Below are 25,538 nucleotides of genomic sequence, written 5' to 3' on the forward strand. Positions count from 1 at the left end.
TTAATTCAATATCATTCAGGTAAATTCTGAATCTTTAATACCACCTTCCTCAGATAGTAGCATCTGTGTGTCTGGTATGGTAGGGAAACCTTCCTTTTTTTCCCTCTCTCTCTGTCTTTTTCTATTAAAGAGAGAATGGGGAGGGAGAGAGAGCGAGAGAGAAAATATTCTTTTTTTTTTTAAGATTTTATTTATTTATTCATGAGAGACATAAGCAGAGGGAAAAGCAGGTTCCCCATGGGGAGCCTGATGCGAGACTAGATCCCACGACTCCAGGATCATGCCTGAGCCAAAGGCAGATGCTCAACCACTGAGCCACCCAGTGCCCTATAGGAGAGAGAGAATCTTAAGCAGGCTCCACATCTAGCCAGTGAGCCTGAAGTGGGCCTAGATCTCATGATCCTGAGCTCATGACTTGAGCCAAAATCAAGAGTTGGATGCTCTACAGAAAGCCCCTGTACCCCAAGGGGAAACTCTCCTACGTAAACTTGGAGACACTGGCCAGTCTCTGGTCTCTTAGTTCTAACTGTGGTCCTTGCTTCAGCTGCTTGGTTTGGTTTGGTTTGGTTTCCAGCCCTGCTAGGGTTCCTGATTCCTTGAACTGGTGTCTTAGAGAAATTGCTGGTGAATATGTGGTTTGTCCTGTGAACCAAGTCAGGGGTGAGAAATTCTCTCATGCGGCCTCAGCTGCACTTCAGCTGCTGTTGGTGCTGAGGACTTCTGAGTTCTCCTACATTTTCTGCCCTGTCCTTGGCGGGTGTGTGCCTCACTGTCAGTCACTCACCTCTCAGCAGGGAAGCCTCATGCCTGATGCTGCTTTCTGCTCCATGAGACTTGTGTGGGTTTGGGGACATTACATCCTCCTGCACCACACAGGAGTCAGGAACACACCCTGCAACAGTACTAACTCCCTCTCTTTTTACTCACTCTGTCACTCTGAGTTCTCTGTTGCCTTGGGTTGTTGCAGTCACCAGTTGTGGAGTTGCTGCTGTTCACACATAGAGCCTGTTCACATGTAGAGCCACACAAAATTGCAAGGTTCCATTTCTCTGATTCCAGCCTTCCTCTACACCTGTGGACAGCCTCTCATTCCGTTAGCCCAAAGTAGGAGGCTGTAGAAGATGAGTCCTGGCAGCTCCATGGTTTACATGTCTTTTCTGATTCTCTTGGCTCCCTGGAAGAGGGGGTAGGCTATCTGCTCTTTTCCCATCTGGAAGGGATTATCCCCAACTTAATTTTTCCGCCCCTCTGAGGAGGTAACCAGTCTGCTCTTTCACTCAGTCTTCAACAACATAGCACCAAGTATTTTGGAAATCGAACATTACTTCAGATGGAAATCGAACGTTACTTGGAAGTAGTCTAAGCACAGAACTACTTCTGGTTTATCTTGGCACCTGCTGAAACAGATAAACCTTCTGGACTCATTTCCTCATCTGGAACCTGAGATCACTAGACTAGAGATCCTGTAGACACCTCCAGGCTGTAATAATCTGACGGAGATGTTTAAAATGCTTTCATTTAAAAAGAAAAGTCGGGGTGGGGCACTGGGTGGCTCAGTCGTTGAGCATCTGCCTTTGGCTCAGGTCATGATCCCAGGGTCTTGGGATTGAGTCCCCCATCAGGCTGGCTCCTTGCTTCTCCCTTTGCCTGTGTCTGTGCCTCTCTCTCTGTGCATCTCATAAATAAATAAAATCTTTAAAAAAAAAAAAAAAAGGCTTCTCTATATTTAACGATCCAAACTAATTTGCTCTTTTTAAAAATTTCTCTGGCTTGCCTCCATGACTCTGTGAACACATTGGAATAAATCATATGTAAAACATCCTTTTTTTGGTAATATTTAAGCTTAGTATTATATGCTCCTGGTCATAATATAAAGTTATCATTGATTTGGAGGCCTAGGAAACAAAACTGTTGTTGACTTCTTAAAACATATAAATTGCTTATTTCATGAAACTATAAACTTTTCAGCCTCATGAAATATTATTGTGGTTATATAACAACAAACTTGATATATATGTGCTCAGGCAAATCTACTCCGTGATCCCATATATGGTTATTGAGTGAGCCACTCAATGAGTAACTAATTGCATATATCTTTGAATGATCAATGTCAGTTTTATTCTAGTAATTGCTGTTAGTTACCCTGTGCTATTGAAAACTTTTAAAAATATTATGACTCATGCCTATAGTCTTTCAAAATTGTTTATTTTAATGGAGTGTATTCCTATAGAAATATTTTGGACTCTGTGACATAATGTACTCATGTTATAGTAATTTTATGATGTGCACTGAGCAAAGGAAATTAGTATACTCTTACATTATGGATGACATCTTTCATTGGTCCTTTATAATTATGCTTCTGATTTAAAACATTTTTGTTCCTAAAGTTGCAGAATACATGTTCTTTCTTTTTTTCCTCACTATTTCACACTAGAATTTGCAATATCCCGACAGCTTTCACGTTTTCTGACAATGTATATCAAGGGAGGCTGATAAGCACTATTAGTGTTGAATACCCAGCCCAATGAGACGACTCAGGGAAGGAAGGCAGGTGAACATTCTGGCATAGCTGTGCTGTGATGGATGTTTGATTTTTGATTTGTCAGGCTTATAAATAAGGTTTAGACTAACCTCAATCTGGAGAGAAAGTCCACACACTTGAAGTAGACAAAGCACTTACATAGGCATCCAGACACTTAGGAATTAGCCCCAACGCAAACACTCTTCCTTAATTTAATTTATTACCGCATAGTATTAGCAGTGATTCAAAATTTCACACAATGTTCTATGCTGGTTTCATCAAGGCAGCTAATAAGTTACATGTCTAAGTGGTGTCTGTTGAAACAAACTTGGATTGGATGTAGAACTTGGACTTAGCTGCCACTTCATGATATTTTAGTTTTAATTAAATGTCACACTCAAAATAAGTGATGAGTGAGCTGTGCTTGGTCTGGTAATGGACTCCAAGCCTGCCCACCACGTAAGCACAGATTGCTTCACTCATCACTCAGACGACATCTTCTAGACTAATTGGCATGAAGGGATATTTTTTCACTTTTATTTACATTAAATGATTTAAGAAAAAAGATTTATTTTAAAATATGGGACAGATGGTATTTTTCCTTCCAGTTTTATAAATATAAAGTAATGCCATTTTTTTATTTTTATTAATGAACTATTTTGTTGAGTGTGCTGTGTGTTGAAGTTTATCTAAATTTGGAGTTTCAAAAAATAAGTATTGACATATTTGGAGTTTCAACTTCTATATTTCATTCTAAATTTATTGCATGCTATTTAATTTCAGACAATGGATTTTGGGAAAAATCATTTTGTCTGTTACAACAAAAATATATTTGAATCTGCAGTAACTTCATTTCACAAACACTTCCTCTTTGCTATGATTTATTTATAATTTCTTGATAAGCCCAGGTTTTTAAATGTTTGACATGTTGGAAAATCTCAATACATAAGTGATTGATTTTTGTTCAGTGCTGTGGTTCCATGACATATGAGTGTAATGATCATAAAATGTATTGTCTCACCATGATGGTCTTCCCAAGCTGATCATTTCTTGACATTTCTTTATAGACATTCTCACTTTCCTTTGGACTTCTTTCTTTCTTTTTATCCTTATTCACTCTTTCTTTTCCTTCACATGTCTCTTTTGAACATTGGTTACTTTTTGAGTACCAATCATTTGAATGACATATTTGTACACATATTCACGAGTAAAATGCATGTCTGATTTGAAACACAAACACTCACAATTACTGAATAATCCATGGTAGCAGAACATTTTACTTGAGTCACTTAATATGTCACTAATGTAATTTATGCAAATTTTTATAAATTTAGCAAGATCTAGATTCTCAAAAATAGAATAGTCTATAGAAAATAAAAGTAGATTTAAAACTCCTTTTTATTCACTTCAACCAACAGAAACATCCATGGAGGAATATGAATAAGAAAGTTTCATTTGTTTTTATTTCATTGCCTATAGTATCACTTCATTTATGTATACATTTTTTAAGTTTTTATTTAAATTCCAGTCAGTTAACACACAGTGTAATATTAGTTTCAAGTGTAAAATATAATGATTCAACTCTTCCATACAGCACTCAGTTCTCATCACAAGTGCCCTCCTTAATCCCCATCCCTTATTTCACCCATCCCCACCCATCTCCCTTCTGGTAACCATCAGTTTGTTCTCTATAGTTAAGAGTCTATTTCTTGGTTTGCATCTCTCTATATATTTTTCCCCTTTGCTCATTTGTTTTGTTTCTTAAGTTCCACATATGAGTGAAATCATGTGGTATGTCTTTCTCTGGCTTATTGTCCTTAGTATAATACTCTCTAGGTCTATGTACACTGTTGCAAATGGCAAGATTTCATTCTTTTTTACAGTCAAGTAATACTCCATTGCATATATACACCACATCTTCTTTATCTGTTCATTAGTAGATGGACACTTGAGCTGCTTCCATAATTTGGCTATTGTAGATAATGCTGCTATAAACATTGATGTGCATGTATCCCTTTGAATTAGTATTTTTGTATTCTTTGGGTAAATTCCTAGTACTGCCAACTGATTAAAACATTGCCCAGCACATAGTAAACATCATATATGTGTTTGGAGTAGAAGAGAATATGTAGGACTCCAAGAGAAGAAATCAAAGAAGAGATCACTAAGAAATGCAGAAATTCAGGGCATATATGGAAGAAGAGATGTATCCAAGAAGACTAAAATAGGAGGATGTAGAAAAGTGAGCAGAGAATAAATATGTAGGAATCAAGGAATGGGACAGTTAAAAACAAAATAGTCAGCAGTGCCTCATCCTTCATTAAGTCAGGTTTTTTTTCAAAGCTGAAAAGTGTTACTGAATTTGGAAATTGGATGATTGTGGTTGACCTTAGAATAGCAAGCCTATTAGTTGAATGAAAAGAACTGAGTAAAGTGGAATAGAATAAAGAATGACTGGGGGCCTCAAGAGTTTCTTTCTTTCTTTTCTTTCTTTCTTTCTTCTTTCTTTTTTCTTTCTTTCTTTCTTTCTTTCTTTCTTTCTTTCTTTCTTTCTTTCTTCTTTCTTTCTTTCTCTTTCTTTCTTTTCTTTCTTTCTTTCTTTCTTTCTTTCTTTCTTTCTTTCTTTTTCTTTCTTCCTTTCTTTTCTTCCTTTCTTCCTTTCTTCCTTTCCTTTCTTCCTTCTTTTTCTTCTTTTTTTGTTTTTTAAGTAATATGATGAAGACAAATAGGATGTACCATAGTAATTTCAGAGAGAAGCAAGGAAAGGATGATTTTTCTTTTTATCTTATTTGGTTATTTTGTTTTGTTCTCTTTTTTGTTTTTGTTTTTGTTTTCACTTAATAATTAGGATGAAATTTTAGGATGGAAGCCCTTAGGTGGAGTCTATAGTTTGACAGGAAGGGGCCAACTGAACAGAAGCATTAGAGAGTCAGGCTTTTTCTTTTAGAAGCCAAGTGATCTAGCAACTGCGACATTTGTTTTCCTAACTTAGGATAGGAAAATTGAATTCAAATATCAAAACAAAACAAAACAAACCATGCAGCTGGAGAGGAATTACACTAAAAAGTTTAACTTCATCTTGATAAACTTAGATGAAAAAATTTATTTAAAAATAATTCTCATGAAACATTCATAGCATCAAATTTCCTAAAGTGTTTGATGACAGAGTATTTTTTTTGAGTATTTATTTCTTAAATGTTTCAAAAGTTCTGAATTTTCTTGAACATTTTCAAAATCTAATAAACCACTTAGACGGTTGTACTATAATGACATGAAAATTCAATAATAAAAATGTGAACAAGTAAACTATTTACATAATTCTCTTAAAGCAGGTAAGTTTTAAAACGTTTTCAATGAAAAATTGAGAATATCATACTCATTTGGTATCAGTAATTTATAAGGACTTTAAGTGAGTAAGATTCCTTGAGAGTTTCTGTAATTACTAGGCAAGTGCCTTCGTTCCCCAACTCCCTGGATGTAGAGGCCAAGGAATAAAAGTGCTTGCTTGAGAAATGTTACAAGTCATTGTATCAAGATAAATCAGTGCCTTAAGTTCTCTCTGCATGTCTGTTGAATTTTAAGTGAATCCAACTCTGCTTTGTGTCAGGCATATAGTAGACTGATGAAGTTGTCAGCTTTTAAACCTCTGTAGGTGATAAACTGGCCCTTTTTAAATGCCATTGTTAAATGTTGTATCAAACTGCAACAGGCTCTTGGGCCCCTCATGGCACTTAGAAATGCCAATGACTTCATTATATTTATATTCCTATGAATTAAGAAACTCTATTTCGAATATCTGCTACTTGATATGCATGCTTAAAGTTATAAATATTAATTTAAGCTTTGTTATGATAGCGATTACCTTTGTGTTGCCTGTGTTCTATCTTGAGAAATAATTTTCATTTAGGAAATAAATTGCAGTTCTGTATATTCTTTTCATTAGCTCTCCTCCTGATATTCTTTTCCATGTTGGTGACCTGTTTCACTGAAGTAGAAAATCTTAATATCTTTGACTTTTTCCCTATTCATCCTAATTTTCTAATTGATCCCAGGTGTAACTTCTATTTTGATCTTTCTTTGTTATTACATCTGTTCCGGTCTTTCCAAATTCTTTGCCACAAGCCAACTCAGATACTCAACATAACTACCCTAGAGTGCATGTCCCCTTAATTATTGTCAGTCATCCTATCTTTGCCTAACCTTTACTAAATGCCAATTTTGTCATGTCAGTATCTATTTATAAATAATTAATGAAGAAAAATTTAAGGTTTGACATTTACCATGGCTTTTGAGATCCTCCAATGTCTTTTCAAAACTATTTCTCCAATGATAATATATTACCAATATTATACATGAACTTAACCTCCTCTATATTGATTTACTAACTATCCTCTGAATGTTCCTTGAATACTATTACCTTACCTGGAATGTCCACCAGCATACATAATCCTTACTTGGAATGTTTATCCTCTTTCTGTCTATTATAATATCTTTCATATTTTTTAAAGTTTTGTTGTCCACTATGCAGCCTTCCTGATTATAAATCTCATGATGGCCGTAATTGATACATGTCATCTTATTATTTATCGTTTTATGTAGTGTTAATCTTTGCAAATAAATTATAATTCCTTTGATTTTGGAATTATGGTTTATTATTTTTGTATACCACTGAATTTAAAAGAGTGATTTGCAAAATGCATATAGTTAATAAACACTGATTTTTATAGACAATTTTTAATTTTTTAAAATTAAATCAACCTTTTAAAGTTGATATTACATTCATTTCTTTGAGAATAGTTCACAGAGAACATAGGTTTATCAACGTTCCACTTTTCAGTCTGTGGGTTAAAGTTTTTTCTTACCCTTCAGAATCTTTCATAAAGAAGAGCACCTGGCTGGCTCAGTCAGAAGAGCATGTGACTTTTGATCTAAGGGTTGTGAGTATACCCACATAGATGGGGTATAAAGATTTCTTAAATAAATAAAACTTTTAAAAAAAGAATGTATTGTGAAGATGCATTTTTTTTTACTATTCAACCTTAATTCTAATACAAAAAGATGATTTATTGGTTGAATTTTAAGAAATGCCATTATGTAATCAGTAATGACTTATAAGAGGTGAATCTATGAAATATTATACTCTACACAGTCTTCTTTAAAGTTATTATGTCTATTCCAAATATATAAAAAAGTAGAACATCAAAATGAGATTGTTGAGGATCAATGAATGCCATTTAAGTTTCAAATTCCATCCTACATAGAAATTTTAATTAGAAATGCTTAATATTATTTTTTCTAAATGAGATAAAGGCCTCATATTACTATCCACTTTCATTTTTTGTGTGTGTAACTTGAAACACCAGAAATGAAGGAGAGATTAACAAGGTAGGTATCAAATAGAAGAGTCCTATCCAGTTTTTTATGGACACAACTTTTGACACTACAAAACTTTAATTTTCTTCTGATATTTGGGTCCAAAATGAGACTATTGGAGGTGGCCATGGGGCAAGAATGATTACAAGGGACTCTGGATGTTAAATCACAAGAGCCATGATTAAGACATGACCTTAAATTTTAGTTCTTCAAGTTTTTCCTAATATGCACATGTTTTAATGTATCTATAGAGGTCAATAGTGCAAATTGAGCCTTTGGGAAATGTATTAAACTAGGTTATTACATATTTTCTTTATATATTTTAATAACCTGAAATATAGCAGTGTGTCTAGTCACCAAAATGTCCATGAAAAATATGTTCTTGATTAATGGGTGAATTGATAGTTTTGCTTAATGAAAAATTAACCAAGTATTTTAATATAAATTAACTAATTAATTTCAGGCTCAATTCCATTTTATTACAATGATAGGATATTTATTATACCCATCAGCAAATTAATATAAAATTATCGAGAACTATATTTAACATTTAAAGTGCTTACATCCTTCAAGTTTTGTCTTTTCTATAAACTTTTCCTTAAGAAAGCAAATTTACCACAAAGACCAAAGATGGAAATTATTTAAACAACAATTGGCAGACATTTCTCAAACTGTCTGATATACTTAAATTCAATTTAAGGGAATGAAGTCATTCCAAAATTTTATAATGTCAATAATGTCAGTGTCCTGTATCTGCCATGTAATAAGCTCTTGGTGTTTATCCATTGTTCTGCCATATAGTCATATTTTTTATCAGTTTAATTAAGCAAGGAACAGAAGTGAGGTTGATGAGCCTTCACTTTCAGAAATTTACATTTAAATAAGGTAGAGAAATTAATATAAGTAGCTATTATGTAAGTTTGATGAAAATGCCTAATGATCAAAGATATTTATTTATTGATAGCATAAAGAAACTATCAAAGAATGTTTTGTAAAGTTATTGATATTTTACTCTTGCTTTGAGGATAGAATATAGCCAGCCATGTGAAAAAGGGAGAGAAAGCCAGAGGAAATAGGTTTGAGTGAATACATAGTGGCAGGAAAATAAGAGTCCATGGAGAAAGGGCAGGGATAATTAATTGCAGTTGTCTCTAGCTTCAGAACATTGAGAAAGATTAATTGGAAATAAACTTGGAAAGGTAAGTTTTCTTTCAATTAAAATTTGTATAATAATTAATTGGGCTCAGTAAATCCACTTTGAGGACTTTTGAACTAGGAAGGTGAAATTGAACAGTTTTAGAAACTTATGCATACAACAGCCTGAGAAATACTTCATGGAAAAAGAGATTGAAGAGAGAAAAGTCAGAAAAAGAAATAAATAATCTGATATATCACCATCTCAGATTAAAATAAACGTCTCACATCAAAATTAATGAGTACATGTATTAGGGGAAAAGTATTGGAAATTAATAAGAATGCAAGCAAATGATATTTCAGAGGCTGTATCTCCAAGACTTGAAAACTGATTGACGGTGACCAAAACATGGAATATAAACAGAGAGCAAGTTTTGGTGGAAGGGAAATGGGTTCAGTTTGCACATAGGAAATTTGAAATTAAAACATGTTGTCCAAACGGAATTCTAGCTGAGGGTTGGAAATCACAAGATTAGATTTTGGAAAAGCGCATACTAAAGATTCAAAGAAAAAAGCAGGGGCAGCCCCGGTGGCTCAGTGGTTTAGCGCCGCCTTCAGCCCAGGGCCTGATCCCGGAGTCCTGTGATGGAGTCCCATATGGAGCTCCCTGCATGGAGCCTGCTTCTCCCTCTGCCTGTGTCTGTGCCTCTCTCTTTCTGTGTCTCTCACGAATAAATAAATAAAATATTTAAAAAATAATAATAATAATTCTAGTTACCTTCTAAAATTTTAGAATATTCAGCTATTTAATTTCAACTTTGACAACAAACTTATTGAACATCTCTATTTTATTACTAGTTTCCTGGTTCCTTCACTTATTTATTTATCTTCTGAAAATAATGCTCATTCACATTTCTTATGTAATATTTTTCTTCTTTTCATGGAAATATTTTAGTAGATGGTTAAAATGTAGTTTATATTTTTATTGTTATGATGACAGTATAAGATTTACTCTTTCAAACAAGCCTCCATATGTTAGGCAAACATTTTCTGTAATTATTGCCCAATGTGGTAGTACATATACAACCAAGAATTCAAATATGAAAGTGAATATGAATTTACTTATTTACATGATCAACAAATTTCAACATGTTAGATTTAATAAGTCTTATATTTGGTCTGGTTGTGAATTACATCTAATCAGACATAATGCTGTTAGACTGTATTTTATAATAAGATTGTATTTTATAAAACTTCCATTTCTTTTTACAGGTAACAAAAATTTACAGGGAAAATAATTTCTGTTTGGACTGTGGAGTTTATAGATCATGTAATAAAATCTTAGAATTCATGTTGAAAGCCATACTAAATTATTATTTAATTTTTTTTCAGCTCTTCTTCAAGTGACAATTTCACTTAGCAAAGTAGAGCTTAGTGTGGGCGAATCTAAATTCTTCACATGTACAGGTATGTATTTCTACAAATATTTTCAGATGATGACTTGTTTTATGCTTTAATAATTTAATATTATATATTTGCAAAATTTAGATAGTGAAAAATTCTCTGAAAATAAAACCTTATTATCATTGGGCTTATGGGACTGGGAAGTGTTAATAACCATATTTTGCATGTTAAAAAGTATGAATTTTATTAGTTAATTCCAAGTTATTAATTTTTCCTGCCAAACAAACTAGCTCATTTATTTTGAAAATAACTTATTAGCAAATATATTGTATGCACAATAACTTAAATAAATTCAAATATTATTCTTGTATAAATGGTAATATGAGGATGAATGAAAATATTATAACTGAATTATCTTTGTAAATATATAATGAATAAATTAGATATGGCACACTGCATTATAGTTGTACCTGAGTGAAAACTTTGGGACAAAGAAAATCAAATCTATCCTTATGAAAAGTGAATTTAAAAAAAGTTAATATTGAATCAGCAAAACTTTTTGCAAGAATTTTGAGACTATTAATCAAAAATATCATATATCATAATACCTGTGGGAGGTTTATGGACCTCATTTAGTTTAATCATGCATATGCAGAATTTTTTCAGAAGACATTTAAATACCTAAGCAATGAATTCTAATTCAGAGTACTATAGAGCTCACAAATGCACACATTTGACTTCTATTTATATTCATCAAATTCATTTTTATGCATACAAGCCTTCATAGCCAAAGTTTTAAAAAGTATTCATCCAGTGCCAGAATTGCTTTTTAGAGTATTTTATTTTTTTAAAGATTTTATTGATTTGTTCATGAGACACACAGAGAGAAGGCAGAGACACAGGCAGAGGGAGAAGCAGGCTCCTTGCAGGGAGCCGGATGTGGGACTTCCAGAACTCTGGGATCATGCCCTGAGCTGAAGACAGACGCTCAACAGCTGAGCCACCCAGGCGTCCCAACTTTTTAGAGTATTTTAAAATTGTTTGTATTCCTGATTATGCTTAAGTCATTCAAAATTGGCTTAAAATAGGCATTTCTGACATAAAATGAATTATAAAAGTCTTGAGAATTGCATGATTTACATCATTATTAAAATCAATAAAGATAGAAAGTTATAAAATTTATAAATAATATATACTATTTTATATATATATTACATGAATTATGAATGTGTAATATCACATTTTATAAAAAACTAATAGAAGCCATGATTCTTCATATGTTTGCCTTCCTAAAGGTCTGAATTAATAGGTCTATTGATACATATTTTTGCATATTGACAAGTAGAAAGGCAGAGAGGAAGTGAGATATTGGTTTATCATCATTTATTATGTTAGCAGAGCTTTAGCATAAGAAAGTAGATCATTGTTTATGAATCTCATCCATGTTTTATATACACAAGTGCACATATGCACACACAGCTCAATTGTGTCACATATTCACAGAATAGTAGTTAAAAATTTTGTATATACACAGCGATTTAAATTATATAATGTTATTACCTCTGTAGGTATTACATAAGGTCAGATTAAGACATAATTTTAAAGAATGAATTAACATCATTCAGTGGTACTAAGTTTCGCTCTTAAAATAAGATAAAATAATGAAATATTTTCTTTTCCTTGTATAAAGTTGCATAACCAAGAGCCATACTGTTGTCATGTAAATTTCCTTATATACATTAAATACAGTAATAAAACAAGAGTCTAAAAATCAGATGTGGGAAACCCTTGCAAGTCGGAATGCTTTCATATATTTTTTCCACTACAGTGCTGACCAAGTTGATATGACTCTGAAGTTTCCTAACACACTAAAGCATAGACATCTGAACTCAATAAAATATATGTCCAAAATTGATATATCGGACCCTCAGAGAGCTAAATAAAAGTATGTCATAACTAGCAAATGAATTTGTATACCACATTTTTAAGAAAATACAAAATTTAATGATATTTATCAGTATGTCCAATAGTCTAGTCTTAATAAATAACATAGAAAGTTTCACTGGAAATTAGTAGTTGTTAGAGATGACATAAAAAGAGAATCATGGCTGCTCTATGAAAATCCATAATAAACTCTCCATGATAATGGAATTTTATACCATATTATTAAGGAAAAGAATGCCCAAAATATTTCACAGAATCTCCTAGTTACTGTATAAAATGAGATTTTTGTACTGTTCAAATTTAAAGTGCTACTCATTTAAATTATTCATTTGTAACTTCTCTGTGGAGAGAGGAATTAAAACACATACCTCCCCCAAATGAGTCATTCCATAACTCTAAGATTTTATGGTTCTGTCCAGAAAGAACTGAAGATAACATATCTAATATCCATTTAAGATTTAACTAAACTGTCTTTCATACTTTTTGCTCAAGCATGTCTAATTTGATATGGTAAGCACAATAATTTGTTCGTAAAGCCATTTCTTGGTAATAAAATAAGAAGGAACAATGTTTTTCAAAGTTGTCCTGCCAATGTTAGTTAACTTTATGCATTTTCCCCTGATACTTTTGAGTTAATAGCATATACTGCTTCCACAAATTATCTCTCAACTAATTAGGTGAAATACATCCTTTTCGTGAGTAAAAGCAAATATTGGAAGTTTTTATGAAGAGGATAAGAACCTGGATTCTAAATTGGAAAACTTAAATAAATGTTTACCCTATAATGATTTGGTTGTAATTGCCTAACAGTAGAAGTATCATTTCAATGTATTCTAATTATCGTATGATTAAATAGTTAACAGTTTTAGATTAAAATGATGAAATTATTCATTTCATTTGAGAAAAGAGATTAGGACTCCATTTCAAAAAATAATTATTAACCTTATCTGTATATGTTTAACAACTTGGGAAATTAATTCCAAATTCAGTATTATCAAAAGCCAAAGTTTATTTTGTGTAAGATTTACATTGTTATGAGCTGTACTTAATTGGGAAAAAAGTGCTATCTCCTGACCCTAGCAAGGAGAATTGGGAACAGGTGAAATCATGTTAGTAATCGTGTTTCTGTTCAGATGTATTGATCACATTTAATTTATGTCTGACTCGGTGGCCAAAGCAAGCTTCGTAACTTAACTGCAGTAATAATTCATAGATTGCTATGGTAAAATTTCAACTATCAGAGCTTAAATACCATACTGGAAGTTTCCTATAGAACTTCTGGGTTTTGCTTATGCAAACAGGATTGAATTCTCAACACTGAATAAATACGAATGAACATGTGTGCTAACATTTGTGTTTACTTTCAATTTCGTAAGATTTTTCAGACTTCCAGCCTTCTCTTATTTACATTTTCCCCAAAAATTGTTAAAAATTGTTACATAATAGTAAATGTCAATGCCAAAACAAACACTTGAAACATATTTTCAAACATTTCTTTTCCATTGCTCTTTGCAGCAATTGGTGAACCTGAGAGTATAGATTGGTATAATCCTCAAGGAGAGAAGATAATTTCAACCCAGAGAGTAGCAGTGCAAAAGGAAGGTGTTAGATCACGATTAACCATCTATAATGCGAACATAGAGGATGCAGGGATCTATCGTTGTCAAGCAACAGATGCCAAAGGACAGACACAAGAAGCTACAGTTGTTTTGGAAATTTACCGTAAGTCATGCATTTATTAGTTGATTGAAATTGTGGTTGTATAAAAACTTGAACAAAAAATGTGTTTAATAAAAAATAACACCCATGAAGAACTATGTGATAGGCAACGTTCTAAGACCATTACAAGCATCAGCTTGTTCATATTTTACCATAGTGCATCTCTAAAATAGAGTGGATAATGGATAATAGTTTATTATAAACACGTAGATGGAGCCACTTCTGTTGGTTAAATAAGAGAGATGAAAATGTTTTAATATTCTCCACCCATTAAACATCTGTTGGACAAATAGAAAACAGTAGATTATTTAATGTTAAGAAATTTATAGGGAGTACTTTTTCATTCTAAAATAAAGTTCAGGATTAGAACAAGTGAAATAACATATATGGTAACACTGAACAGTCTAGAATGAGAACTGAGAAAAGGTCAGTGAAGAAGAGTAGACACACAAAAAACTGAAAACTCATCTACTGGAGAATAATATCTAGCTGAATTCTTCAGCATCAGAATTTTCATTAACAAGGTTCCACACTTACACCTCATTTTATGACTTGAGATTGCCCACTCTCTGCATTCCTTCACCCTTCTTACACTTAGGAATCCTTAGCCTATTTGTTTGTTTGTTTGAAGATTTATTTATTTATTTTAAAGAAAGAGAGGGAGAAGGGCAGGGTGCAAGGGTGGGGGGGGGGAGACAGTCTTAAGTAGACTGCTTGCTGAGCAGGAAGCCCAACACAAGGCTGAGCACAGAGCCCGACACAGGGCTCCATCTCATGATCCTGAGATCACAATCTGAGCCCAAACCAAGAGTCCAGTGCTTAACTGACTGCACCACTGTAGTGGCCCAGGAATCATTAACCTGTTTAAGAACACTGTAAAGCCTGTTGACTCCCTAGGCTGTATCACTTACTTTAGTGGCTTTAAGCAAATACCTATCCTCTCTGTCTTCAGTTTTGTCATCTATAAAATGGATATAATACTATTACCTACCTCATACACAGAGTTATTTTGAGCAGTACATTAATTAATATTGTACAGTGCTTAGAACAATGCCTTAAAATTATTACGTGATAGTATTTCTATTATGTATTAAGAAAAATATGTGAAAATCTATAAAATTTTAAATACTAAGTCATAAGACATCTCTTCCTTATAGATTTATTATTATTATTATTATTACTATTATTATTATCATTATTGAAATAAGACAGGAAGGAAAAGAAAGGCAAAGCATTCCCACAGCATGACTTCCTCTTTGATGCCCAGGGCAAATTGTTGGCATATTACTGCACTCTCTGTTTCTGATTTAGATTTTCACCCCACTCCTTTTGGCTTCTAAGCTCCTTAAGAAAAGTTAGTGTACCTATTTATGTGACTCTACTGTACCTATTTCATAAATAGAAAAAAAATTAACTGAAGTGATCCTTTCACAGACATAGTATTTGGAAAGATTTTTCCTTACTTTGAATGATGCCTGGCATTTTGAAGATGCCTGGTGTTGTTTTGTAAACTAAAGAAATGACTTTTTTATTTTTCCTGGCAAAAACAGTGAACTATTTTTGTGAAAACTTATCAGCAGGCATAAATACCCATGTTCATTCATTCTTTCAACACATTTATTGGGTGTCTACTACATAACAGACAATATTCTGAGTCCTAGACACTCATTAAAACGGAAATGTCACTGGCCACTTGGTGCTTATATTTTAGTGAGCAGAGAAAGACAAGCAATGAATGAGCTTAGAAAAATACATGGATGCCATATATACATGCTATAGAATTCTATAGTGAAAAAAAGTTAATAAGATAAAGAGATGGAGAGAAGTGGATTAGCAAGGGAGATAGTTATTTTATTTGTGAAGGTTGAGCAGAAATCTGAAGGAATTCAAAGGATCACAAGTGCCTGAGGATGAGAACAAACCTGAAACGCAATTCCTTGAATTGCAAAGACAGTTTGTCTGGATCACAGGTACTAGGAAAAGAGAGAAGAAATTGAGATCCAAGTTGTGGGTTGACTCCAGTTCACTTAGGATCTAATATGGCATTGTGAGGACTTTGACTTTTCTTCTCAGTGAGATGTGAAGTTCTTGGGTAGAGGAATTACATTATTTGACTTAAGGTTTTAAAAGATCTAGAGTTAACTAATGATTTAATCATAGCATCAATCAGCACAGATTTTGGAATATGTTATCGGGAGAACTGAGCAAGCAATAATACTTTTATGGTTTGTTTTACTTTCTTGATACAGAAAAACTCACTTTCAAAGAAGTGGTATCTCCTCAAGAATTCAAACAAGGAGAGGATGCAGAAGTGGTTTGCCGAGTCAGCAGCTCACCTGCCCCTGTTGTCAGCTGGTTGTATCATAATGAGGAAGTCACCGCTCTTTCCGACAGTTAGTATTTGGGTAACTCCCTAAATTATATGTTCTAATAACATTGCAATTTTTAGAAAGACTGGATCCACCTTGTTGAATATAGATTTTTTTTTTTAATCCTGAGCATCAAATAACTGTTCTGAGGACTTTAAAGTTTTAAAGTAGGGATTGGCAAACCATAGACCTTGGGCTGAATTCAGCCCCTCTGCTATTTTTGCGTGGTATCATGAGATTGCAGCCAAACTTCACTGTTACATAGAATGCATGGCCACTTTGGGGACAGGGTAGAGCAGCTATGACACAGATGGTGTAACCTACCAAGCCTACAAGACTTACCATTTGGAGATTTACAAAAAAAGTTTGCTGACTCTATCTTATTCAAGAAAAAGTTAGTACAAACAGTATAAAGATAATAAGTGAGTGAAGGAATCAATCCTGATCCATTCAAATTCTACATATTATAGTTCAAACATCATCCCGTAGGCTCATCTACATAATCTTATAATAATATCTATAAGAATCCTGTTTATTATTCTGGCACTGTTCTTTCAGAGACATCTACGTGTTCTAAATATTATGGTAAAATGCATATGGATAATAGACAAAAAAGTACATTCATTCAAATTGTCTTCATAATTTTGATTCAGATTGAGCTAAAATTCCAGAATAATATGACATCTGAAATTGAAAGCATAATTTGCTTATATTATGCTACTTTACCATTGTGCATTGGGAAGCATTTTCAATTTAGAATATTTTTCAATGCATCTGCATTGCAGAGAGTTACAAAATAATTGAATCTTTTTAAATACTCTCCATCTTGGATGATTCCGTTGTGTGTTTTCTAGGAGATAAAACTTATAGCATAAAGGAGAGAGAGCAGATAGTATCTATTTTTGAATATGTACAGAGAATGTGCCATAATCATGTTTAATAGTCATTTTTTTTAAATTTTGAGACAATTTTTCTGGTCTTAGCATTTTCAGCACTTGTCATTTATTGACTACCTCTCTTTTTTCTATTATAATAAGTTAGTGAGAAATAATACTTTATTTCCTCTGACTTTATTTCAGGATAACTGCTTTATATCTTATTAACAAATCACATGAGTACATTGTGCAATGTATTTTCAGCAATTTTTACCTCAATAGTAAAGAAAAGGCAATTCTTTTATAGCAGTTAAATGACAATGTCTAAACATTTTCAGATTGCCTCATCTTAGACTTCAAGTGTGCATCTGGTTTATTGTGAACCTTAATTACATGAAGGTTTTGAAATGAATTATAGTTTTTAAAAGACACGTAGAATAAAAGCCTCAAAGCAGAGATTGATAGTCAAGTGTGTTGGTGACGGAGGAGCGCTGCTTCTGTGATACAGCTCACACATTTTTTTTTTCCCAGTATCCAGGGATGAGATGATTTGAAGCTGGAATGCCATTATGGTTCTACTCCTTTCCTTGGCCTAGAAACTTTGAATCTTCTAAGTGCTCTGTATCTAATTCAGATTCCCTGTCTGTAAACAATGGGTTATTATCTCCAATTTCAACAATAGTTGTTGAGTTTCAATAAGACTTTAGGCACATAATAAATATTTTTTAAATGAATGAATGTTGTGTATATCAGTTTCTCAACACAATGACATTCATCTTTATCCTCCCTTCTCATTGAGTTTTGAAATCTCAAGAATCAGTGTTACCAGAATTATATGCACTCGGCTATAACTAGAACAACAACAACCAAAAAATCCAATGCAGGGGAAGTGACTAGTCTAGAGTAAGCATGAAATGAAACATGGCTCTGAGTTGTATGGCAAGCAAAGAAAAAAAGAATTTTTTTTTTTCTTTTAAACTCTAGGATATAAAGGATTTAGGTGAATTGTGAGGAGGGACAAACTTTTCTAATCTTTTAATATTGAAGGAACTCACCACATAGTTCATTGTGGAGCAATTTGCAAATTCATAATGGATTTATAAGAAATAATATTCTTCACCTGATTATACCTTGTATGGCCCTTTTATTAAAGCTAATGGAATAAGATTACATTTATAACTATGAAAGGAACATGTAAAGAGATTTAGAATAATGTAGTATGTCCAGGTAACTTCCTAAAGCCTTAATGTGGTACGTGAGTAAAGTTTGCAGGCTCCAGATGATATAATGAAAGGTTGGAAATGTCCATCTTATTAGCCTTGCTTTTGGTAGCAGCTGTATGGCAGGTATTCATAATTAAAATTCCAATAGAATATTTGAAGTGGAGGTTTTCCATGTTGCTTGTTGAAAGGAATCCATCTGCTAAAGAACCCAAGCATTTAGGGAGTAAATGTGCCACTTTGTTACAAAGTTGAATATCTTGACTTAGTATCCTCAGGATGGAGGGATATGCTATTGCAGCTGCTCATTCAACTCAGCCAGTTTGAAAGTTATCTCTAAAATATCCTAGATGCCTTTATAATTGCCTAATGAAGTACCTTGTTTGCATCAAAAACTATGGATCATTTTGTTCAATATTTTTTCATGTAATCTACTTCCAGTATAAAAATTCATTCCATTTTAAACTAGTTGTTGAAAACCTAATGTGTGCCATTTAGCATGCTGAATGGTGGCTAGTCATAGTTATCAAGGTAAATAAGTACACTGCCTTCAAAATGCTAATAATTGGGCAGCCAGGGTGGCTCAGTGGTTTAGCGCCACCTTCAGCCCAGGGCCTGCCTGATCCTGGAGACCCGGGATTGAGTTTCACATCAGGCTCCCTGCATGGAGCCTGCTTCTCCCTCCTCCTTGTCTCTGACTCTCTGTCTCTGTGTCTCTCATGAATAAATAAATAAAACCTTTAAAAAATGCTAATACTCTAGTAGAAAAGATTAATAGAGAATCAATGAAAAGGTATATTGAGGTCTATGAAAAGAAAAATGCAATGACAGAGGATGATTTAAAAAAAAAGAATACCTCAACCTGTTAGGGCAGGGGAGGGTGTTCAAGATGTCTGCTGAAGAGAGAAATAATCCTTAAATATGAAAAGGAATAAGCCAGGCAAAGAGTGGTAGGGACTTTTCAGAAGGGGAAAATGCCATCTGCAGCGGCCTGGAGGTAAAAGACACTATGAATGATGCTTTTAAGAAATTGGAATTAGTTCATTATAATGGGGATTTATGAATAAGTGCAACTAGAATACTCATACTAATAGACAAATATAAACTAGGATTGATCATAAAGGACTAATAAGAAAGGAAACTGGAAAGGAAGGTTGAGCCAAGTCATTATGGCCTTAACATCCCTGCTAAAGAATCTGGAGTTTATCCAAAGGGAACATCACTAAAGGATTTTAATCAAGGCAGTAACATGACCCAATATGAATTTGAGAAAGATATTAATGCTTCAGTGAGAAGAATGAATTGGATGGTCATCAAGGCAAAACTCCAGGCAGTGATAACAATTCAAACCCTAATGAAATAGTTGCTGAAGGAGAAGGAGATTTAGACTAAGTAATGATCAAGGCAGAAGTCACAGGACATAAGGTTTGATTAAATATGCAATGGAGGAAGATGGAGAAGTCAAGGATGACTCAAGGAATTTGACTTGGGCAAATAGTTCAACGTAAAGATGCGTGAAGACAGAACTGGGGAGACCATATGCAAAATTCCAGGGATAGATAGTAAAGTAAATTTTTCATTTGATGATTTTGAAGTACTTACAGTCCTTTTGAGTAACGACATCCAGTCTACTGTTAAACACTTTTATAATCATTTAATGGTCTGGTCTGAAGAAAAATTGCTAGTCTCAAAATATAGATGGTGATTGAAGCCATAAGAGTAGATGAGACCAATCATCAGTGGCTGGGGAAGGAGAAGAGAAGAGAACTAGAAAACAATTTGCCTAAAGAAACATAAAGCAGATCACTTACTGAGTATTATCTTATTTTATTTATTTTTCTTAATGCAGTAATGAAAATTTACATTTTAATAATGAAACTTCTGTATAATTGAGTGAAACAAATAGTCTCTAATAATCAAATAGTTCTGATATCCAGAGTTATGTGTGATTGACTAAAGCAGTGCCTTCTGAGCTGAAAATCATGGTTGTTGCTTTATAATCAACATTTCTGTCTCTGGGATCTTCTGAATCTAGATATTTCCATTCTGTGTTAATTATCTCTTGCTTACCCATATGAAGCAAAGTCCTAGTCTGATGATTCCCCTATTTGTGTTTGTAGCCCAAACTAGAATCGATATGGTATTAAGGAGTTGCATTAAGGAAACACGATAGCAGATCAATCCCAAATCTGAACTGAGCTCCAAACTGGCTGATATCAAAGTAGTTAATTTCTCATTTATACAAAGTCCAGTTAGCAGCAGATCTAGGGGTAGGACTGTACCCAATGCATCCATTCATCACTCTAGGCTGAGGGAGGCTCTACCTTTATCTCATGTGCCTTCCATGTTTGCCCTAACCTACCAAGCCACCAGATAAGGAAAGAGCAGTAAACATTGGAATAGATCCAAAAAGTAAATTTCAATGGTATAACAATAAACAGTTCATCCCAGAGATGAATACCTTAAACTAATCGGCGCTTCTACTTTACCAAAAGGTCCAAGGGGGTCAAGGACATATTTCTCATATTTACCAAAGCATCTCAAATACTGTACATACCAAATAGATGATGTTTAATGATGTATTAATTAATGAAATTTAAGATACTGCTTTTGCAACGTTTTAAAATAGGACCAGATATCAGACTATTCTTTACTTGATAAGAAGAGAAAAGGTCTTAGCACTACGACAAAATTGTGATGATTCAAAAATCAGGCCAGACCTTCTAGAAGCACTGTCAGGCTGAGATGATGCCTAGGCCAGCCAGATTATTTTAAGCAATCTACTAATGCATGCCCTGTAACAGCTTATTTTTAATGTATATTCATGTGCATATACTCACATGTAAAATGGAATATTCAAATAAAAATAATCAAGTCTAATCTGTTCATTCCTAAAGTGAATTATCTTGCATTCAGAAAAAAATTCAGATAAATTCAGTATGTGGCCATTTTATATATCCTCTATGTGAATTGAATATTATTGTATCATTCAGCTGCCTCCTCAGAGTATACAAAATTATTAGTTTAATTATTGTGTGAGGAAGACTGTTCAATTTTCTAACCCTTTCCCATACACAAGTTGCTACATATTTGCAGTCAAAATGTCTTCATGTTTGCAATATCTAATCTCTCAGCATTGTTCTTTTGTGTATCATTTCTGCATTCAGAGTACCAAGGGGGAAATAATAGCCTAACCGTTTTATGTGGAAATAAAGTCTCGAATGTGTTTTAGAAAAAAAAAAAAAAAAAAAAGGTGTAACAAGGCAGTGTGGAGTGGAAAAATTGAAGCCATGAAATTACATTTTACTTTCAAATTTGAATTTGTTTGTTGATGAAAAGTTTGATAGTGTCAGACAAGTGCCATATTTTAACTCTTAGCAATTTAGAGCACACTGGACTCTGCTTTCAATTACTGATATCATTTCCTCCCCTTTGCTTACTTTCCAGATCGCTTTGCTATGCTAGCCAACAATAATCTGCAGATTCTCAACATCAATAAAAGTGATGAAGGTATATACAGGTGTGAAGGAAGAGTAGAGGCTAGGGGAGAAATTGACTTCCGTGATATCATCGTTATTGTTAATGGTAAGCAGAGAATACTTTGTATGTATCTTATTATTATTGCATGTTGGGAATATGTTTATTGAAAGGGCAGCCATGCACACGCAGCATTCTAATACACCTCTTCTTTACCTGGAGGAAATCTCCTCATCCCAGCAATAGAATCTGTTACATTGTGTGTAGCCTCAAGGACAGGATCCGTGACTTATTTAACACCATCCTCTTCTTTTACAAAGATTCTCTAAGACACTAGCTGCCTTTTTCTGGCTTTGTAGTTGTTGAAAGAATGCTAAATGAAACCTAGTAAAGTATCATACTAGATTTTACTTTTAAATTGCATGAATCACTTGTTGCTTAAACTAATCTATTTAACAGTTTTGTAGGTTTTCTCAAATTTAAATTTAATAATTGATTCCACAGGGAGATTGATAACTAAGTTTATGATATCACGATGACATCTCTTCTTCCAAACTTGGCTTCTCCTGCTATATTTCCTGCCTGTGTTAACATGACATTCTGTGAGCCCAGATGATATATTAATGTTATCCTGGTTGTCTCCATTTTGGTAATCTAATCTGTAAATGACATGTGCATTGCATACTTTTAACATCTTTAAATATATTCTACTATGATATCCCTCCATAAGAGTGAGCCTTTCAAAAAAAATTTTTTTTCTGGAATTGCTACAACCTTTTTCCTTTACTCTTAGTCTCATGATTTCAACAACTTTTTCTCCATCCAGCCCTCCAACACTTAAAATTGTCAATGCTTCCCATTACCTTTGAGCCAAAATCAAAACCACTTTTTTTGCTATAGGAATCCTTTTATGATCACCAGCCCCTCTTCCCTAACATTCAGCTATGAGCAGCCTACGCTTCAGCCATATGGAAATACAAGTAGTAACAGTACACAAATGCAGTTTTGTTTTTTCTTCTTCTTGAAAATAACACGTTAGGGGTGTCTAGGTGGCTCTGTTGGTTAAACATCCGGCTCTTGATTTCAGCTCAAGTCATGATCTCAGGGTTGTGAGTTGGAGCCCCACATCAGGCTCTGCACTAGTCATGGAGCCTGCTTAAATGCTCTCTCCCTCTCCTGCTACCCCTCCCACCACAAAAAGTAAAATAACAAGTTAGTGATAACTATAATGATAGGATTCTGTAAGCAGAATGTCATTTGTTCTTTTTAGAATAGACAAAATATAATATTAAGGAGTTAGCCACATGTTTCCTATGAGTTAGAGCAAGGACAGAGAAATGAATCTGTGTCTTCTTCTGTATTCTATCCCCATCCCACCATGAGCTCTCTCTCTCCAGGGTCTTGAAGACTGGAGAATACTAGGAATCTCATATAAATCTAAAAGAGTTCATTGGTCTTTTCTTACTTGCAGCAAAGGAGTTTAACCACAAAGTTCTTGCTGAAGGAGAAGGAGAATATTAAAATACTGCTATCTTTTTTCTCTCCTTCTCCAAGTTGTAATTCATTGGGATTTATGGATAATATAATGGAATAGACCAGATGGTATGATATGAAAACTAGACAGGCTGGTAAAAATTGCACATGCTCATGAAGGAGGCCAAAGGGCCAGGCTTTCAGAGAAGAAGCTTTTCTCTTTTAGAAATGCAGAGTCCAGTATCTATTAAGAGTACCATACCCCAGATGTTTTGACCTTCAACACAAGGGAACAGTTTCAGTGCATGAAAAATAGTTTAAAGTGTAGATGTGTATCTATATCTGTATCCCCATCTACTTCTATTACCATTAAGCATCTTTAAACTATTTCTATTATGTCCAGTAAACAAAGATAACTTACACTGTTTAATTATTGACATTTTATACTGTGCTTTATTTTCAAAATAATTTAAGCTGGCATATGTTAAGTATATTTTGTCACAGACAAATCATTGTGCTGAGTATTATTTTATGAAAATGGGGATTATAATATTCTTACATATAAAGTTTTGGAGGCAGTATGTAAATATTTACTATTATATGTTATATATATGGATATATATGTCAAATTATGCACATATTTTACACTAAAACATTAAGTCTGATACTACAAAAGAAATGTTATCTAGCCAACATAGCATGTTCACCCTTCATTAACTATTTTGTTATTGTAATTTCTCATGTAATACACTTAATAAGTGTTCTAATCCATTTCCATACTAGTTTAGCTGTGAATGTTTATACATGATTACATTTATTTCAAAAGAGGCATTATTTGGGTATGAGTGTGTTGGGTTAACAAAGTTTGAATCTTCAAGTCCATCGTGGTGTACGCTCAAAGTGGAATATTTAGTTCTGAATGTCTATTCCTATTATGTCAGGGTTCACAAGTAGATAAACATGAGATTTTATTTTTTTTTACCACTCAAATCAATCATGTAGACGGTTTTCTGTTCTGCCTGCATCAGATGGAGCCTCCCAAAGGCAGGCAAATCATTCTCCTTCCATATCCCAATTTCCTCTAACAGAATCAACTACAGATCCTAATCTGACCTTTGCTCGATCATTGCTTTATCTCTGCTTCTTCTAATTAGTCACATTTTCCCTTTCTGGTCACAGACACTCATACCTTAGAATTCCTGGTGCCACTACTCTTCAAAATAACAGTGTTCACAAAAATCAGCCATTGATTTATTTCGCTTCTGGATGATGCAGTTGGACCCTGTCAAGGGAATGCATTGACTAATGCCACCAGTTCATCTGTGCTTTTCTCTCACATTTTGCCTTTACTTCAGCCAGAAAAATCATTCTGTTCTGGTCTTATTGACTCTGGTCCTGCTTACTGACTACTGGTTCCTTTTACATTTTGAACTCTTATTAGAATTATCCCCCTATTAATTCTCTCTAATAAAACCTCTTAAAGATGTTTCAATGAAAAGTTCAAGGGTACAAAAATAATTAATAATAATAATAATAATAAAGCAATAGCTTTATCCACATTATCTTATCTCTCTTTTTAATTACAAATTTGATTTGTTCTATGACTTTTTCCTTAATTTATGTTGCAAGCCCTCTCTCTTAATTGCTAATAATTTTTATCCTAACTGATCTGGATTTTATCCTGGACCTCCTTTACTTGTCCCCTATTCCTCAAGTACACTGGAGTCCTGACCAAAGGCTCCAGGCAACTCCTTATGTACATTTCACTACTTCCTGTAAAATCTTGGCTCTGGAAGAAATTCTTCTCTTTCTTCTATATTTTGCTTTTGAAAATGTTTCCCTCAAATTTCCTTTCTTCCAATTCATACTTTTTGTTTCAATAATTAGTTGAAAGATATATTAGCTAGGTTCCTCTGTGGTACCAGCAGTATTAAATGTTAGGAATATTTTTTCTTTCCTTTTCTTTTTTTTTTTTTTTTTCTAAAGATGTATTTATTTGACAGAGAATAGGGTGAGCCAGAGAGCACAA

The 25,538-nt window shown here is 33.6% G+C and overlaps 1 protein-coding gene across 2 annotated transcripts in view; it reads left to right on the top strand.

The window, feature by feature from the left end:
* NCAM2 (neural cell adhesion molecule 2) overlaps window positions 1–25,538 on the top strand; it is a 514,781-nt gene that overhangs the window by 283,222 nt on the left and 206,021 nt on the right. For both annotated transcript variants that reach the window (XM_072806615.1, XM_072806616.1), the window contains exons 2-5: window positions 10,421–10,495; window positions 13,892–14,098; window positions 16,345–16,488; window positions 22,007–22,144. In XM_072806615.1, coding sequence (XP_072662716.1) covers window positions 10,421–10,495; window positions 13,892–14,098; window positions 16,345–16,488; window positions 22,007–22,144 — 564 coding nt within the window. The remainder of the gene's footprint in view (window positions 1–10,420; window positions 10,496–13,891; window positions 14,099–16,344; window positions 16,489–22,006; window positions 22,145–25,538) is intronic.

The sequence above is a fragment of the Canis lupus genome, chromosome 30 (assembly GCF_048164855.1).
Source record: "Canis lupus baileyi chromosome 30, mCanLup2.hap1, whole genome shotgun sequence".
Classification (NCBI taxonomy): Eukaryota; Metazoa; Chordata; class Mammalia; order Carnivora; family Canidae; genus Canis; species Canis lupus.